Genomic DNA, 19,401 nt, shown 5'->3' with positions numbered 1-19,401 from the left:
TGGGTAATCAGCTAGAACTACTATATAATTACTATGTAATTACTCCCAGCAGATAAAGAGTCACCTTTCATTACCATTTCCCTCGCTGTCCTGTATATTTAGAAACTTCAAATTTTGCATCACACAGATAACACTTATTCATCCGTCTTAAAAACATAATATGCTATCAATTAGAAAAAGAAAATCATCAAATACAGTCTAAAGGAAAAAAACATGTAGTTCATACCTTGGAGCAAGCGTAACGTAAGAGCCATTACTTTCTGCAGGACTGGAGTTAACCGCAAGTTTGCATCGATTATAAATAGTCTAAAAGACAATTTTAAAATGTTTAAAATAGATTTTTTGTCTGATGAGACCAACAAAAAGTAAAATTAATTATGAACACAAGGCATTGTCATGTTTAATTTATTAAGATACTACATGGAAGATGTCTTTGGTGTTTCTAAGAGATGGTCTCCTGCAATCACTAGTTTAGAGAAATACTATAAACATTTGATGCAATTAAGCAGGAAGTCCTGCACGTTTCTTACCGTACTGACATCCAGAGGCAGTATGAATACAATCAGGAAGCAGAGATACCAAGCCAATAATGTTGCTATAATCACCAGCCTATGCTGTTTCTTGAAGTCTCCATAACGGTGAAGTAGGAATAACGCCAGGAAAAAGACAAACACTATCTCGAAGCCCAGCGCTGCACCACTCATTGTTAAATATTGGCCCCAGCCATACCACACTCACTTGGGAAAGCAGATCAGAACTGCAAGACAAATAGATACATTAAAATCTCTGGAAGATATTTACAAAGAAGACTTGTTCAATGGACACTTCAAAACATATTAACAAACTTTTCATACTTCACATGACCAGGATTCTTATCAAAACCAAAGATTTTCAGCAAGGTGCCCTGAAGTTCTCTGAAGACATCAAAACATGTTATTCTAATGCTGTCATTTCCAGCAACGTATTAGGACAACTCCTGTTCAGCATCTTGATATACAATAGATCCAGGAGGCAAATCTCTGTCCTTAAATAAACTACTAGCCCAACTTTAGGTCCAGGACAAATCGCAAGATGAAATTCTATTCTGCTCCTTCTTCTCCTTTTAGAAGCAATCAACTAATTTTTACAAAGGGAAAAATGTTTAAATTAAATGTTTCTGGATAGATAATGAACAACTTTTTAAATTGAGTGTACCTTAAATACATATTTAAAGTCTGTACATAAGAGTTAATAGAGCATAAAAACACAGAAAAGAATGTGCTGGTCTACTTGTAATGTACCTCTTTTAGGTTTGAAATTTCAAGAATTTCAATTCACCTTCCTACTTCTGTCTTTATTCAGAGAAACAAGGGTCTCAATTCATTTGGTACAATTTGCCATGATGTATTTTTGCTTTGCTTGTCCTTCCGTGTTTAATTACTCTGTTACCGTCAGGACTACTGTAAGGAAGTTCATACAGACAAGCTATTACGCAAAGGGACAGTGAGCTGCACAAATCCATTACAAAAAATTTCACTGACTTGTTACATATTTATTTAAATTGCTCCAGACCTTTGTAATAAGCATCATTTTATCACAGCCACTTTATGCATTATTTAAAAAAAAAAAAAGTTGATTACTGTGGCCAGTCTGACTTGTCTCTCCAACAAGATTAACATTTCATTGATTTGATTTAAGTGAAATAGTTTTTGCTATGGCTTTGCTGTTAAGACTTCCAGTACTTTCACTTTTCTGGAGATTTAAAAGAAATGCTATTATTGAAATTTCTCTCTACTTACTTTTAAATCTCTTTAGAACTTTGTAAAGTGAACCATCTCTTTTACTACTTTCTCAGTAAATTGCTTAAGCAGATCTACTATGCTTGAGAACAGATCTACTATGCAGTGAAAACTCTCTTATTTACACTAAAAAAAACTCTAAAGTTTGTGATGCCATCACTACCTTGAGGACACAGAGGAACAATTATTCTGTGACTCTTTTTTCTCCCCAACAAGTTACCTTCCTGTTTCTAGTCAAAGATTCACACACTTTTACTTTTCTGCCTTTCATCAAACATGTTTATAAAACTATCAACACTTCCATTAGGAGAAATCATCCCCCTTACTATCTGTCTGTACTCTAGCTAGATCATTTGTACACTAAAAACTCAAGATATCTCATCCATTTCTCAATCACTTATTCAAAGCAAGTCCTTGACTGTTCTATTGTACCATTATTGTTTCCTCAGAGAAGTCTTTTCCATTTACAGTATAGCAGCCAATTCCACAGAAGCAAAAATGACAAATCAATTACAGCTTATAAAAGTATCAGCTTCATTAAGGCACTGCTATCTGGCATGCAGCTTTTCATGCCCATTACAGTCACACCTTTTGCTACGTAAACAAAAATATTATACAGCATACAGTTCATTATACAGTTCATTAGTCAAAGTTTTATTACAGTCACACCTAAAAAGCTTCTACCAAAACAAAAGGTAAAAGGTTTTTGTGCAAGATGCTGCACTCAGCTACTATCATGAGGGTACTTCCAGAAGTATGATAAAAATGTACTGAATATTCTAAAATAAAGAGGGAATTGATTCCTACCACAGCTTAACTCACTTTCAAAGACAAAAGTGATTTTGCAGTTATCAGTAAACTACATCTTTATGTTCTTCTCTAGTTCCTATTTTAATCTCAAAACACAAAAAGAAAGGCCTATTTTTTCAAAAGACTGAGACTAATAACAGAGTTGTTTTGAATTAATGTATACACATTTTCAAAGTAACAGTTTAAAAGTTTTAGATAGAAACCATTTAAAACCAGCTCTCCACATAGAAAGATTAAACAGAAGAAAATCCACAAAGTGAGAAATGCAATGCTTGAGAGGAGCTCTTCTGGTGAACTAAATCCAACCCAAGAGTGCAGATATATCTAGGACCGGTGCTACTAGAATCAGGCCTTAAAATACATTACTGCAGGTGATAAAGCCATGCTTTCCTGTGGAAAGCAGCATTTGCCACTGAACCTGGCTGTTAGGTCAAAGAAAGGTAAGCCTCTTATCTATCATCCTGTTTTATCATTTTATTTAGACAGCCATCTCACTACTGGCATACAGCTACCTAGTATCCACTCACTGGAATTCCAAAATCGCTAAAATAACCACTGAAATAAGAGCTGTCCTGAAATAACCACTTCAGAAGAGCTCTCTTGTACTGTAGAACCTTCAATGGCTTAGAAGATGCTCCTATTAAAGCAATGACAAAGTAACAAGAGCCCTCACCATGAATTGAGAAGTACTTATCAGCATACTCAGTTTCTGAACCACCAGGCAACTACAAATTAATACAAATAAGATTAAAAGCTGAAACACTGGCACGGGAAGTGCAACTTAACCAATAAAACATAAGGATGTGCTCTCGTGTTAACTTAGGATTTTCCTGCTTCTTTGCAGACACAGACAAAATCAGTTAAGTTTTTAATTTTACCCAGCTACTAACACTGCATGCATCAAAAAGGGCTCAGTTCAGGCTTAATTCCCTTTATATGACAGACTCCCTACTATCAACATTATTAAATTACCTTGCCAACCTAACAGCAACTGCACTCACGACATCTACATTACAAATGAACTAACTACACTGGTATAGAAATCTCAAGTTACCAAATAAAACAGCAGAGAATGAAAAAACCCCACACTTTTGAGCTTTAATACAGCACCAAATTTAACAAACACACTCCAGTATTATATTCTTAAAGAAGGGCTAGAAAGAGTAAAGCATATCTGTGAAGGATTCCCCCAGTCACCCAGCAAATGCCTGAGGAGGCCTGAACAGACATTAAACACTACTTCATATGCCTTACCAAAAATTATAAATAGGAATAGCATGTTTCCTTCACAAATTCAACTTTCTTAAGGCTTCCAAATTCTTCCCCTCCAGGAAACACAACACTACTTCTCTATCCTGTATTTCTGTGGTTGATTGCTCCTGCTTAACACAGGAACAAAACTCTACTCAGCTGTACCTGTTTCCCCCTTGCAAGTTTCCAAATCTTTAAGGTATTTTGATTTACACTACCACTTTCAGAAAGACCTCAAATCTCTCATAGTTTTGTGCCTTCTGTAGTTTTAATCACCATACTATTTCATTAGAGAAACTCTGAAAACCATTAAAAGTATTTGACAAGGGAATGGCCTCCTTAGCCACAACAGTGGCTCCTCCCAGCTTTCTTTACCAAGAAAAAACATCCTAAGGAATAGAATCAAAGTCCTACTAAGCAATACAAAAGATTGTAAACTGATCCTCTTGTATACAGTATGTCTATCAGTCATTACTTAAATAGATTAGATTACTCACCTATTATTTTCTATGCGCTTACAAATAGCTTTAGCACCAGCATTTTTTTTCATGTATTCAAGAAGAAGAGGAATCTGCCAATCTGTAACTCCACCTGTCCTTCAAACATTACTATGCTTCTGGTTTTCCTATCTGGTACCTCAGACATTTCTAGAATACTAAAGACTTTATTGTTCTTCAAGCATTCTCAGGTAGAGATCAAACAAATTTGAAAAAGCAGCATTTCTAGACATTTTGGATATTTCAGCTGAAACACCTGAAAAACCAAACAGCCTTACTTTGTATTTTTAAAGATCACAACTACATCTGAAGAAAACCTGTCGCCAAAAAAGCTGCCAAACTATGAAAGGGATTACTACAGCCAGCCAGCCACAGAATTGAGAGCCTTAACATACAAAAAAAAAAAAAAAAAAAAAAAAAAAAAAAAAAAAAAAAAAAAAAAAAAAAAAAAATCTGGGCAACAGCATCAAGTTGAGTTCACAACTCACCTGCAAGTACAAAAGTGGCCATCTCCAGCAATATACCAATGGCCAGCTCAATGATGACCTTCTGCCTTTCTGTCACAGAATAATCTGCTAGTTCTTACTGAGGTTCTACCAGCCATTTCACTCGGCAAAAAAATCCCGTGTTTGGTTTCTGAAGCCTGCCCTGCTCAGCAAAATTATGCTGCTAAGAACCATAAAGAAAGACTTCAATCTACAGACAGGTAGTAGTAGACTACAGACTTTAGTACTGATAGAACTTCCCCAGAATAAGAGTCCTTGACACTTCCATCTTAAAACAGCAAAATGGGCTAACTTACATTTCAGAACTCATAAACAGAGAAGAACAAGAGGCAAAGAAACAACACAAATAGTCCCTTCAGCTATTTTAGTATTCAAGTCTGCATAGTCTGCTGTGGGGATTTCTTTTAGGTTGGTTTCAGGTTTAGGGAAGGGATGGCATTGTGGGTTTTGTTTGGTTGGTTTGGGTTTTTCTGTTTACTTTATTATTACACACTGGCCCTTACAGCTTGGGGGAAATACTAATTATTTATAAACAGACAACAAAGAGCTGCTTTATCTCTGTACAGTGAGAAAGCTATCTAAAAAAAGAAAATAGCCACAAACTACCCAAGAAAACCAACCAGAGAAATTATCTGATTGCACTACTTGAGAGAAACAACCCCTGAGATTAGTGAAGAAAGCAATTTGCATGGCTTTGTTCTTCTAAGACACACTAGTCAGTCTATGTACTGACTGATACTTTATTAGTACCTGTCAGTTCAACCATTTTGTAATAAATAAAAATGTTAAATTGACTAAACTTTCAATTGATAATAGATCAATGTTTAGAGAAACAAGTTTTGTATCTTCTAATTAAAAAAAAAAAGCCACATTTTTAACACCACCCAAAACAGCAGTACTCTCTGATTTTGCAGGAGACTAGGCAGCACTAAATGCAAGACAAATGCAAGACAAGAAGACCAAGGGACATTAAGATTTTTGTGTTTAGATGCAAGCGGGGATCATCAGTACAAAACCGTGGCAAGCTCATTTGCCTTGTCCTCTACTAGTGCTGCCTTGTCCTCTCCTAAAGGATCATAGAACCTTTAAGGTTGCAAAAGATCTCCAAGATCATCAAGTCCAATTTTTGATATATTAAGTACCACAGAGGCTGAAGCTTTCAAACAGTTTAGGGAAGTATGCTGAAAATAACACAGAGAAGAAAATAATTCACTTATTGGAGGAACTGAAATAGAATCAAATACAAGCAGTGTACAGTTGCATGCAGAATCTAAAAAAAGAACAGAAATCACTATATGGGTTACCAGACTAATGCAGTCACACAAAGAAGGTGTCAGTAATGCAGTCACATGACTACTGCCCCAACATTGCTTTCAGGCAAACAGACTATTTCTTAATTTCCAGATTGTAAAAAACACTCGGATTTTCTGCAAAACCCTCTTTCAATTTCCCATACATTGATAAAGAAGATTGACATGACTCACAAAGAAAGAAGGGACTGCAGAAAAAGTGAAATAAACTCAGCTTTTTTTTTAAACCAAAACTCCACCTTTTTTCATCTGATTATCTGCTTAAACAATCTTTGAACAACTGTTCCGTGACTTAAGTTAAAACGGGAAACGGTGAAAAAAATACTTTTTGAAAGATTATATGGATGTTAATTTGAGTTGCATCATTCTCTGTATGTGACTGAAAGCTGTGTACTCTTTGCTACGGGTTCCATTACCACCCTCAATTTTATAGGCACGTCTCTCCATCGTTATGTAGTAAACAAAGGACAGCATTTGCAAGCAAGTGGTTGACTGAGAGTGGGGCTGTAGGTGTGTTCAGAATTAGTACTCCATCCCCACCAATTTCAAAACAAGCGATTTAGGATTAAAAAAAAAATCAAAAACGCAGGAAGAGCTGCATTGCAGGAAGTCCCGCGGGCTGTGAAACACGGTGTGAAAAGACTGCGGGGTTTGAACAAGCATGGTGAGGGTCAGGACCAGCCACACTCGGGCACTTTCAGGTGTTCCCAGAGAAAACCTTCCACGGTGGAACGTGCCAGCGCTCCCCGGCGCCCCCCGCCCGCCCGTGTGCGCACAGGCCTGTGCGGCACAGCACCGAGCTCCAGGGACACGGAACCAGCACGGCCCCGCGCTGCGTGCTCGGGGTCCCAGACGGGAGGGCAATACTCGGCATAAGAGCCTGGAAACGAACGCGCCGACCGCCCTCGCCCAGCACTGCCCCGTGACCATCCTTCCCTCCGCATCCTTGTCACAGGAAATGTGCCCGGGGGCTACCGCTTCCCCCCGGCTCCTGTCCCCGCTCAAGAGAACGGCCCGGCCGTGACTCGGCACTGCGGCCCCGCTCCGCCCAGCCCCACGTCCCGCCAGCTGCGTCTCACCACGGCCGAGCCGCCGCTCAGCGTCGCGTCCCCCGCGGGGCTCCGCCGCCCGCCATCCCGGCCGGCACCAGCTCAGAGCGTGGCGCAAGGAGCGGCGGCCGCTCCCAGCTTCTTCCGCGTCGGAGCCGCCGCCATTCGCCGCCCGCCGCCGCCCACCCGGCACGGCCCCGCCTCCGGGCGGGCATAGGACTGCGAACTACAGCTCCCGGCAGCCTCTGCGCTCCCCCCCGCTGCGGCTTCCGGCCGGCGCCGGGATGGAGCGGTGCTGAAAGGCGCGGGGCGGCGCGCGTGGGCCTCCCAGCGCCATGTACAGGTACGGGAGCACCGGGACGCGGGAACACCGGGACGCGGGGATGCGCCGGGACACGGGCATACGAGTACCGCTGCTGGGCTGTGTGGGAGCCCTCGCGGATCCCCTTGGGCGGTCTGGGTGCGCGGCGGTGGCTGAGAGGCTGTGCGTGGGAGCCCCGGGAGCGGGTGTGGGACCCGGGAAGCGGGAAGGAGCTCCTGGGCATGGGAGCGGTGCCGGGATCACACGTGCGTGTGCAGCCCCGCGGGTGGTCCTGGGCCAGTGGGGGGTTCTGCCCTTGGGGTGTCGGGGGTGCGGCGTGCGCGGGATCCCCGGGCCGCCGTTCTCCCGGCCGCAGCGGGCGGCAGCCGCGGGGAGAGCTTCCCCCACCTGCCCGGGCATCCCATCCCGCTGCCCGCGCTGCCGCCCCGCCGTGCGAGGGTCCTGCCCGGCACTGCCGCGGCTGTGTGCGGGTTTGGTGGCGTTGGGAGGCTGCCATGTCCCGCCGCCTCCATTGGCTCCGCTCCCCGATGCCTCACCCGCCCCATCCGGGCGCGGGGCGCGCTCAATCCCTGGCGGGCTCTTCCCCAAAGTCTGCCAGACCGAGCACACGCCTGCGCTCTGGCTGCTGCTTTTGCTTCCAGCGCCCGCATATCCCGCACTTAATCGCCCTGCGCATGGATGTGGAGTACGTGTCACTGAAATGCTTCAAGGATCCCCATCCTGTGTTTAGTGTCAGTCTGGCAGTACCCTCAGAGCCTCTGGGTTTTGCTGTGTCTGCAGAAAGCACCTCCAGGAGATCCCATCCTCCAGCACTAATGTTTCCACCAGTTTGGAATGGGACCCCGGCAAGACCTCGGAGCTTCTCTCGGGTATGGGAGTGTCAGCCCTTAAGAAAGACAAGCTGGGCAATGAAAACACACCACAGGACCTGCTGGTGTCATCGCCCTGTCTTCCTCCAAAAAGGCAGAAGGTGAAGGACAACGAAAAGGACTTTGTTATCGTGCGCCGGCCATGGCTGCTCCGAGAGGCAGAGTCAGGTACTGTCACCCTGGTCCAGGTTCTGCTCACCATTTGGCAGAGATGGAGAGTGGGCATCACAAGTCTGCCCTGCTCTATTGTTTAGTTCTTTTGCTCTTACCCAGCAGAATGTCACTTTCAGATATAGTGGCTTTCATGCTTGGGGTGATAAATCCTCTTTTATGTGTGCTTTTAAGCAGCGGTGGTGTGTCTGGCTCCAGAATTGTGGCCCATGAAAAGCATGGTTCTCTGCTGCCTAACCCCGTAAGCATCTGTGTGTTTTTGCTGGGGGGTTGTGCTGCATGTCCCTGTGCCTGTTTGCTCTTGTGTATGGGACATAGGTGGCACTTTGGCACAGGAGGGCTGTTTGTGAATCAGTGTTTTAAGGTCACTCAAAGAATCAGTAGCAAAAGTAGGCTTAATATAAAAGCAGAAATGTGACTAAGTTTGTTGGCAACATTCACTCTAGTTACCAGGTGGTTAAAGCACACAGAGAAAAAGCAAGCTAAAATCAATCAGTCTAAAACCAAAGTCAGTCCAAAAAATACCTGTTTGGAGGCAGGAGGAGAAGGGTAAGTAAGAGTGCAGGCTGAGGTGTGCCAGTGGGGCTGTGTCCCAGCTCCTGATGGAAACAAGCAACATGAGGGACCATACCAGAGAGCTACTGGGAAAGCACATCAAAGGGTGGCAGCCTGCTAGGCTGGAAAGAGAAAGAGCAGGGCTCTTGGACTCTTGAAAGGGATGTTAGAGAATACTAAGTTCCTTTGCTTGGTGTCAAAGTGTGGTTTTAGTCTGGATGAGTACAGAATGCAAAATAAATAAGCAGCTCTCTCCAGACATTATGCTGTCATACAGAAGGTGGAAATGCCTCAGACAATCCTGTTTTTATATAAGACACAGTGCTGGGTCAAAGGCGGCTGTTACTGAGCTTCACCATCCAGAAATCTCCCATGTGAATCATGACACCTTCTGGAGTCCTGAGAGAAGCTGTGATTTGTACCACATTGTTTCACATAATTCTTGGAGTGGTGATAGCATGTATGTTTTAGGAAGCAGATTGTAGTACCTGATTTTTCCTGTGTATCACACAGAAGCATAGCTTACCTTGAGCTCCCTTCTGGGACCCTTGCATGCATAGGAAGAGTGGGCATTTCAGCAGAGGGGAAAAAAAACCCCAGAGAATCAAACAAGCATTAGATTACAAAAACAGTAACTAAGATGCTCTTGTTCCCCAAATGAGTTATGTGAGTAATGTCCATGGCTTTACTATGTATACAAAGTGAATATTACAGGAACCTTTACATTCCTTACCAGTCGTGCCTAGGCAAAGACAGTAAAAATGTCATTCTATAATGATGAGCTGCAAGGGAGATGAATGGTGGGGCTGATGTCTGATGTAGGCTGATGTATGGCCTACAGAGAAACTGTAGAAGGGCTTTTAACAACCAAACCAAACAAGGCATCTGACCAGCAGGAAAAAATGAACTAGCTTGATATAGAATATGTTTTGCTCTTTCCCTAAAGGTTTTTCTTTGGATGCCCTTCCAGATGAATTGCTTCTGGCAATCTTTGCCTATTTGCCCCTAAAGGATTTACTGAAAGTTTCTATGATTTGCAAGAGATGGCATCAACTTTCGTAAGTATTATTTCTCTTCATTTAGTACTAAGGAAAATCTTTGTTTCCATAGACCATTAAATGGTCTGGTTCTCATCTCATTTATACATATATAATTCAATTTAGGTCGTATGTGGGTATGTATAACCAAAAGATGCCTCACATGTTTTAACATTATTGTAGTCTATTAAATAGCTTTCTCTTCTCTGTCTGTTTTCAACACCAAAAACTTTCTGTGGTTGTACTCATAGCTTTGACCCATTACCCATTTGAACTCACTAACAAGTAAAATTCTATGCCCCAGATTTGATGAATCTCTGTGGCAGACTCTTGATTTGACTGGTGGGAATCTGCTACCAGGAGTGCTTGGACAGTTGTTGCCTGCAGGTGTTACTGTGTTCCGCTGCCCGAGATCTTGCATTGGGGATCCGTTGTTTAAAACAAGCAAGTAAGGCTTTTTCTGCATGTTCTGGATCCTGAAACTGTCTCAAGTACTTGGTCTGTGTAGTTTTGGTTTTAAGGTAATAGCAGCAGTGTTTGTGCTATGTCTGGAGAGTGGAAGAGCTGATCAGTGGTTAGGCATGTGTTGAAACAGGAGGGTCTGCACCCACCTGTCAGTTATTTAAAATCAAGTTGATGTGATTTTTATTTTTTTTTTAATATCAAGTACCATAATGCCCTTGCAGTTTGTATCTTGTAGAGCCCTGAATTATCATCATCTCTAGCATTTTTACATGGTACACTCAAAAAAATCTAATTTAACTCCAGCAGGATAGACTTTCAGGTGTTATGTGGAATCAGTAGAAATATTTTCTGCAAGTTGTGCATGCTTTTAGTGTATGGGATATATTTGTGATGTGGGGAATTTATGAAGCAGGTTTTAATACAATTGTAGTAAATTTTTTTTTTTTTTTTTTTTTTTTTTTTTTTTTTTTTTTGTTAGTCTTCTTAAAATTCAGCACCTGGATTTGTCAAACTGCACAGTGTCTGCTGCAGATATCCACAGTATTCTTTGTCTGTGTGAAAAGCTGCAGAACCTCAGCTTGGAGGGTCTAGTGCTTTCTGACAACATCATCAAGTGAGTGACCTGTTGGGGAATATTCAGTGAAACCTTCTGTTTGGTGCCATCATTTTGTGCAGACTAATGAAAGAATGCAGTGGAATGTTGTTCATTGTGGGTGTATTTTGAAATGGCCAGTTTTAAGTGGCCATTTAGTTTGGCTTTTTTTCTTCTCAATTCCCCAGAGTAGCATGAGGTTGGAGAAACTGCTCACCTCTCTATGGTTTATGTATCCATAAGTTAAGTTTTACAGCAGAGCTACTTTTATTTTTGCATTTTTTTGCTCCCAAGAGAACTTCATGTTTGGTGTGCAGGTTTTTTTCTATTCCAAGGGCTCTCAGTAGCTCTCCCACTAGGTGCCCATTGTGCTTCTGCACTGTTGCTCACTTTTTATGAAGTCCTGGGAGATTACAGATTCTGTCAAGCAGATTAAAAGTTTTTTGGTTCAGCTGCAAAGACACTAATGGGTGTGTAGTCAACGTCCTGTTCCGTCACACCAGGGGATTGTGGAGGTGCCATGGACCATAGGTCAGATGACCAAGACCCTGGCTTTCTGATGCCTTCCTCACTCCATAGAGGGGGAACTGGAAGACAAATAGACCAGTATAATTTGGCTTTTTATACTATCAGTTGTAACAGTTAAAACTATCAGAAAATTGGGTACTAATCAGGCAGTAATGATGGAATTCTATTGCCTTCTGAACAAATGTGCATACTGAGTGTTCCAGGTTTTGCTAACTGCATGCATACTCTAGTCTTGCAAACAAATGCATTCAGGGATGCTATTTGGATATGGATTTTGTCCTGGAATAACCTCCATCTTGCAGAGGGGTGACATCAGAAATGGGATGGTTGCTTTGTCTTTTGTAGAGCTGTAGTCATCTCTGATAAGCTGTGATGTATGTTTATTGTCATACAACAGGAAAATGTGAAAAGAAACCATTTCCTTGTAAACTTAGTTGTTTATAAATATGCAAACTTGTCAGCATTGTCAAGTAAATAGACAGGTATCCCTTTTAATGTTGTGCCTTGATGCAGCAAGTACAGAGTTGAGACCTGCAGTGACTCAGGTTAGTCAGCTGATTAAAGATTCAGTACTTCATGTTTAATGAACAATTCCCTGCCCAGGAAGTTAGGTCTTAAAAATAGTCACATCCTAGCAAAGCAAGCAATATTCCAACATTTATATTTTAGCAGATTTCTGGTTTTTTCTTCTCTCTACAGGAGCATTGCTAGAAATGCCAATTTGATACGACTAAATCTTTGTGGGTGCTCAGGGTTTTCTGCAGAAGCCTTGGAGCTGATGTTGAGCAGCTGTTCTATGTAAGACAAAACCAGGTTTTGCTATTCCTGAAACAAATGATTTCTTTTTTTCCTTGGACATCCCAGTTATTCTTGTATCTAATATTTTTTTTTAATGTGCCTGGTTTTGCTCCTAAATGCCTAACACTTGATTATTAGCTGAATAGTCAGGTAATTTCTTTCCATCAAGCTATTTTCTTCTTTAATAGCAAAGATGTACTTCGGTAGTTTTTCATGGGTTTTCTGAATCATCTTCTTGGGTGGGTTCCTTTGATATCATGTAAATTTGATTTTCTTTATGAAAATAGTATGTGATTCTCACAGAGATGAAGAGTGTGTTTTGGAACTGCAAAGTGGAGTTCCAGAGCTCCATTTGCAATCAGAGTACGGCATGAGTAGCAGAGAATACTGTGCCTTTCCATGGTAGAATAATCCTTCAGTAACCTTCTAGTTTATGAAGGGCTGTGTTCAGATTGACAGCTCCAGTGATTAAACCATCTGCTGGCAGAACATTACTGAACTGGGCCCCAGTGAACTCGGGATTTATATCCCAATCTTTCTGCTGACCTCCTGTGATCTGCCGGACAACGTGCGTAATCATTCCTTCTGCAAAAGCATGTTTTTTAATCAAATTGCGAGTTAGTGGGCAGCCATAGCCTTAATCTTTCTGTTGCTTGGTCTGATTATTCAGATCATGAGCTCTTTAGGGGATGGCAGTCTGTGCAGTGCACGGTGAATACCAGATGGCAAATCTGATCCCAGGAATGCTAGTGGCAATTTAACTGTTTTTTCATTTTATGTAAAGAGTGCCAGCTAAATGCTCTAGTTGTGCATTCACTGTGTCTTTGTCCCTTAGTTATGGCTACAACACCTGCATGCAGAACAATACTTTGTCCCAGCCCCATGGTGACAGGCTATAGGTAATCAAGCATGTAAAGAGAGTTGAGCTCACAGTGTTTATATAAAGCTATGAATTATTTTATGCTAATTAGGATTAATTGGTCATCTGACCAGTGCTAATAATGGATGGTGGTTTTTCCTCTCAATGTGACCATCTGTTCAGTTGTAACAGATTCAGGTCACAAACCCAGTGAAAAGACAGTGTCTCCTTGTGGCAGTTCCTGGAGAGAGCCTTCAGTTCCTAAGCCATTACCAAATTATTCCAGTTGAAAGTGGTTTAACCCCTTTCCTAGAGCAGGGTCTAAAATTAGCACTGTCCATGTGGATGAGGATGTTCTCTGGTTGGATCTTGAAAATCTCCAAAAATAGATTTGTCTGGGTAACCTGCTCCATTCATTAGTGCTTAATTACTAGAATTTCTAGGCATGAATACAGTAAGTTGGGAATAGGCATGGTGCAAGTATTTGCTTTAAAAATATCAACTCTAATGGAAAATGCCAGAACTTGAACTGTGTTTCAGCCATTCTTGTTAACAACTCTGTTTGTTTGTGTGTAGGCTGGAGGAGCTGAACTTGTCCTGGTGTGAATTCACAGCCACTCATGTCAAAGCAGCAGTCAATCACATTACTTCAAAGATCACCCAGTTAAATTTAAGTGGATACAGAGAAAATCTACAAATAGCAGGTAAACAGCAGAGAGACAAACCTTTATCCCACTATAGGATGAAGCAGTAGACTTTACATTTTCTTCTGCTTGGCATTCACTCTTTGTATAGAAGAGTCATGTACTAACGGAACTTTTGTGCTCTGTATTGAAGTTCTTGCTGTCAGAGACTCTTACTCATAGTTCTAGCTCAGGCATGAAGGATGAGATTATTTTTCTTCTGAATTTAGGAACAGTCAAGTAAAAACTAATTTCTTCTTCAGCTGAAAAGGAACAGCCTTTACTTGTGAAGTAAGTCCTGGAAGCAGGGCTTTTGTGTGCTATGAATTAGCTCCAGGAACAGTATCTGGAGGCTTTTGTAAGGCTTTTGCTGTTGTGTCTGCTGAAAACATCTTCTAAAAGAGAACTTATAGTACGTCCTTGAGTTTCAGACTGACATCCAGATACAAGTTAATTTGGAAGGCAATCTTAGCAAGGAACATTCAACCATTTACTTGCTACTAGTTCTAGGAAGAAAAGTTTTATTAAATTGGAGGGTTGGAGAAAATGCAGGTAAGTCAAGATTTGGGGGAGGGTACATCAAAATAAACAAGAGCATAACTAAAGAGTGAAAGTCCTTTTGTGGTAAAGAGAATTTAATTTTTGCAATGACTGAATATGACAGTAGGGCATTGGATGATATGCAGGGGGTGACCTCTCATTTCTCTTTAAATATCACACAGACCCCTTCATGCATTCCCTTTATGAGGAAATAGGCAAATCTTCTTATCTCAGCCCCAAACTCGTAAACAAATATGCTACATAATCTTCTCCACATCAGGAATTTGAACCTTGGGCCCTATAATTGAACCATTAGAGACCATGTGATGACCTCTTCTGTTTGTAAGACACTTTCTCTGAGTGACTTTACTCTGTTTCAGTGCACTTTAACAGGCATAAGACTTGAATAGTATATTAATCATCATAATTAAGGTATTGTTTTGTTTAGCTTCTGCACATGAATTCTGAAATATCAAAATTCTATTGCATGTTGTTGAGCCCCTTGCAATGGCTTTTAGGTGATATCTGAACCACAGGTGATTCAGTGCTACTTGCAGACAATGAAAAGAAAGTCAAAAATTTACAGCTGAAATCAGAAAAAATGTAACTTTTTGTCATAAGAACTTTTTGTGGGTAAAAATGGAGATGCCTAAAGGATTTGGTGCTCTGAAAGGTTATTTGATGCATGGAAAGTTTTCATTACTTTTCCACTCTATGTAAGTATTTCAAACAGCTCACCATTACTATGTCTCCAGTAGATTTCACAAAAATACAATTTGAATTACTGTCTTCCTAAGTTGATGGTTGATGCAACTGACTTCAAGGGATAATTTGCTAAACTAAATGTATTTGTTTTGCCGAGGTTTAAAAGAAGTCCATGTAAGGTATCTTCATAGGCAGACTGTATGCTGTCTTAAGCATGTATCTTTTAATTTAAAAATTGTTCTTCAGTTGTGGAGTTCCAGTAGAAAACATAAAGGAACATGTGTGGACATGAGTAGGCTGTGTATAGCACATCCGTCTTGTTCCTGAAGGAGGGACTGACTGTGTGACTCTTTTCAGATGTGAAAACGCTGGTGGAGAGATGTCCTTTGCTTGTCCATTTAGATCTTAGGTAAGAAGACCTGTGCAGCCAGTCCTTAAATTCTTGTGGTTCAGGGGATTAGCATTGAGGCAAGGTTGTGTAGGTAGCACTGCACATCCAGAAAATACTATTCAAGCTAAACCTACAAAAGATTTGCTATCTGGCATGACCTAATCTGGAGCAGGTAAGTAACTGAAGAAGTCTTGTTACCCCAGCATAAATGTCAGGTACCTACAGGATTTGTTAACTAACAAGAGATGGTAATTAATAGGTAGAATGGAAAGAAGTACTTAGATGCCTACAGTTCATTAGCCTAGCATCCTAGAGAGGGTTTAAGTAATCTCTAATACTAACTTGTTACTTGGCTGTATAACTGTAAAAAAAAAGGTATATTTTGGTTTTAACCTAGTCACAGTATTTTGAAACCTCTGGAGAACGTGCCTATTCATGGCATAAATTCTGCGGCAGAGTATATGTGTGAAGAGAAACTTCTGCTTCACTTGCCCCTTTGTATGCACAGCACATAACACAAGAGATGGGTTGCTTCCATATTCAGTGAAAACATACTTTGGTGGTAGAAAAAGTAGATATTCAATTAATTCCTCTGGCTAAATTTTCAAAATTTACTGTTGCTGTATACTTAAAACTTTATTTCTCTGTACAGTGACAGCATGATGTTAAAGCCTGAGTGCTTCCAGTATTTTAAACAACTTGCGTTCCTACAACACCTGTGCCTTAGCCGATGTTACCAGATATCACCTGCTGCCTTATTGTAAGTAACCTCTAATCAGCTTTGGTTTGCTGTTCATGCAGAGGGTAAGTTAATTTAAGTTTGCTTTATTTTAGGATTAGAATTGCAAATACTGTTTAAAAAAACCTTAATGGTATGAGGAATCGGGAATAAAACTAAGATAACATAACCCAGGTGTTATAACCTGTACCCTCTGAGAATCCAGACTGGAACCGAAGCTGAGATAATCTTGCAGTGGTGTCAGTCTGTACTCATGGAACTGGCTGCTCCACGCATGCCTCGTGTCTTCTGTTAATGGCATTATACCAGTGGTACACTGCTGGCATGGGAGGCTGCAGTCCTGCCAGTGACCAGTATTGATGTCAGTACCAGACTTCTGAGTCTGCAGGAAGGTTTGGAATAGCTGGCAGAGTTGACAGTACTGGCTGGACTAGTAAACCGTGTATATTTGCTTTTGTGTGCACCTTTATCAGTTATTGATTGTGATTCAAACATGGCTTAGAGTGACTTTTTCATGAGGTCCCTCTGCCTATTATTAGTATAAGAAGATTTCAATCCCAATACTTTCAGGAAAGATGTCAACACAAAGGAAATTGCCAGCAACAAGAAAAAAGTTTGAGAGGAACAGGGCTATTGAAGATAAGGCTCTGAAGAACCTTTGCTGTGGCAGCACGTGCTTCAGCCTTTTGATTTTGTCTAGTACTTGCTTGTAAGATATAAAGTTCAGATGATGACTGGGAAAGCAATCAAGAAGCTGGGTCTGGCTACTCACCAAAATATTGCTACAAACTATACATTGAGATTGACTGATGGTATTCAGGGGCTTGTATCCTCTGAGCCTGGAACTTCAGGATCCTTGTATCCTGGATCTTCATCTGGTCAATTTACTTCACTTTTTCTAAATGTTTAAGTCCAAGGATATGAAAGGGGAAGGATCAGTTTGTTTTCAGTCTGTGAGAGACTAGCAAAAATGTAATTTATTCAGCCAGTTTCCTGAAGTATCAGTGCTGAATACTAGTTTCAATTAAATATGTGCTTAAGTAGTTTACCCTCTTCTAAAAAATTAGTGAAAATGGAGTTATGTGGCTTGGGTGCAGGCTGAAAAACCCCAAAAAATGTTTTCAGTTTCATGGTTAATTTCCTATCTCTCTCTTTCTAGAGAGCTTGGTGAAATTCGAACACTGAAGACTCTTCAGGTATTTGGAATAGTGACTGATAGCTCCCTGCAGCTCCTCGAGGAAGCACTACCCAACATGAAGATCAATGGTTCACACTTTACCAGCATTGCAAGGCCAACTGTTAGCAATAAAAAGAGCCATGAGATTTGGGGCATCAAATGCAGATTGACACTGAGAAATCCTAGTTTCTTGTGATCATGTACAATGCACTTGATGCCATGGACACACTATGCGTTGAAGCTCCTTAGAAAAAAAAAGTCCTGGAGCACCTTTTATCATAGTACTGTTACTGTTTAACTTGGTCTTACACCCTAATGTTGTTTCATAATATTTTGTATCAGATTTTGTACTTAAAGCCTTCAGAAGTTTGATCATCTGTGAGCAAATACAGAATATTTCTTTCAGCCTTTCTTTTTTACAGGGGATCTTTGAAAAAAATATTATGAAACAAATCACCGTCAAGTGATTTGATAAGTACAGATCAATTACTTACATTGATAAGTAATGTTAGCCTCTAGCAACTGTCTGCAGCTTCTGGAACAGCTTGCAGAAGTGCCAGATATCTTTGTAAGGTCTATTAAGGAGTTTGCAGAATTCAAAATGACTATGTCTATATTAAATCTATTCAACTATGTAACTGAAGAAAAGATACCACAGGATGAATGAATCAAGCTTGAAAGCTGTAAATTGGGGATATCTACACAGAAGCAGCTAAGAGCTCAATGCCTTACAAGTTAAGCAGCATAAAGGAGCTACAGTGAAGTTTCTATTTAAGAGGCCACAAAGGAAACTTTTATCTTTAGTAGCCTTCATTTTTAGCCAAATATAGTCTGAAAAGCCTGTTCAGAATTAGCATCTGTAAAAATAGATGCTGGTTATCCATTATTTCATTTTGTGGTCCTAGGTTTTCTGATTACATATTACAGAAACTTAATGTAGCTTCTCTGAGCCTGATCATAGAAAAACTTTCTCCAAGATCTTTCAGCTGCAACTGATAAATTGGTATAAGTTTTGCAGGAGGAGGGTTCAAGGAGTTCTAGATATGACCAAAAAACAGAACCTGGGAATACTGTGTAAGAATGCTAAAAGGGAAAGATGCTGTGGTGCTATCAAAAGACATAAATTTCTTTTTTTATATTAGTTTGTTTGTAGTAGCACTTCACTTCTTGTATTTGTATCACTAACCACTATTGTCTAGTGTTGATTCTTTAAGTCATAGGAGAAGCTGAGTAACTTCCAAAAAGGAAAAAAAAAACAAATAAAAGGATAGGGACAGGTAATGACTTTAAATGAGCCTTTCATTTGCATCTGTTATCAGGGTCCTTCCTCATGCATAAGCCTAGAATGTTCCAGCAGGTGTTTTAGCTGGTAATTCCTAGGGCAAAACTTGGACCCTCTGTAGGATATAAACATGCTGCTGTTTTTCCCATGAATGCAGTAAGCAAGCAGCTGAATTTATTCATGGATGTTTTTAAGAATAGCCAACATATTACTGTAGGCCTTTGCAGCTTTTCCCACTGCAGTCTTGAGAAAAAGCATTCAGGAATGAGTACCTGGTAGTGCAGAACAGATTACTTACTGTGGAAAGATTGTATGAGTACTAGAATTTGATATTTAACTTGACTTTCTAGAATATAGTAAATAAAGCATTATCTTTTTGATGTAAGTTGCTTTGTTTTTTATTAAATTTAACCATGTAAGTAACAGGTGTTAATAATGGGCTTGTATCCCTTACAAAGGAGTTTATGGGCAACACACCTTGTGGAAG

At 40.6% G+C, this 19,401-nt stretch overlaps 2 protein-coding genes across 5 annotated transcripts in view; one reads left to right on the top strand and one right to left on the bottom strand.

The window, feature by feature from the left end:
- The window catches only part of LMBRD2 (LMBR1 domain containing 2), a 33,954-nt gene extending 26,574 nt beyond the window's left edge, over positions 1 to 7,380 (bottom strand). For all 3 annotated transcript variants that reach the window (XM_053932853.1, XM_053932855.1, XM_053932854.1), the window contains exons 1-3: positions 7,232 to 7,380; positions 531 to 757; positions 227 to 306 (exon numbers count right to left, since the gene is read on the bottom strand). In XM_053932853.1, the coding sequence (XP_053788828.1) occupies positions 227 to 306; positions 531 to 704 (254 nt within the window). In that variant the 5' untranslated portion in view covers positions 705 to 757; positions 7,232 to 7,380. The remainder of the gene's footprint in view (positions 1 to 226; positions 307 to 530; positions 758 to 7,231) is intronic.
- Positions 7,381 to 7,465: 85 nt separating this feature from the next.
- Positions 7,466 to 19,294, top strand: SKP2 (S-phase kinase associated protein 2). 2 transcript variants are annotated; one of them, XM_053932858.1, is made up of 10 exons: positions 7,466 to 7,544; positions 8,304 to 8,560; positions 10,089 to 10,176; positions 10,460 to 10,603; positions 11,099 to 11,233; positions 12,440 to 12,538; positions 13,974 to 14,101; positions 15,683 to 15,734; positions 16,369 to 16,476; positions 17,615 to 19,294. In XM_053932858.1, exons 1-10 carry the CDS (start codon positions 7,537 to 7,539, stop codon positions 17,826 to 17,828), a joined length of 1,233 nt encoding a protein of 410 aa, XP_053788833.1. In that variant the 5' UTR covers positions 7,466 to 7,536; the 3' UTR covers positions 17,829 to 19,294. The 2 variants fall into 2 exon arrangements, with proteins under 2 accessions (XP_053788833.1, XP_053788832.1); XM_053932857.1 differs by having other exon boundaries at positions 10,065 to 10,176.
- The last annotated feature ends 107 nt before the right edge of the window (positions 19,295 to 19,401 follow it).

The sequence above is a fragment of the Vidua chalybeata genome, chromosome Z (assembly GCF_026979565.1).
Source record: "Vidua chalybeata isolate OUT-0048 chromosome Z, bVidCha1 merged haplotype, whole genome shotgun sequence".
Classification (NCBI taxonomy): domain Eukaryota; kingdom Metazoa; phylum Chordata; class Aves; order Passeriformes; family Viduidae; genus Vidua; species Vidua chalybeata.
The sequence above is the reverse complement of the archived record's forward strand: the minus strand, read 5'-3'. Positions and strand labels throughout refer to the sequence as shown.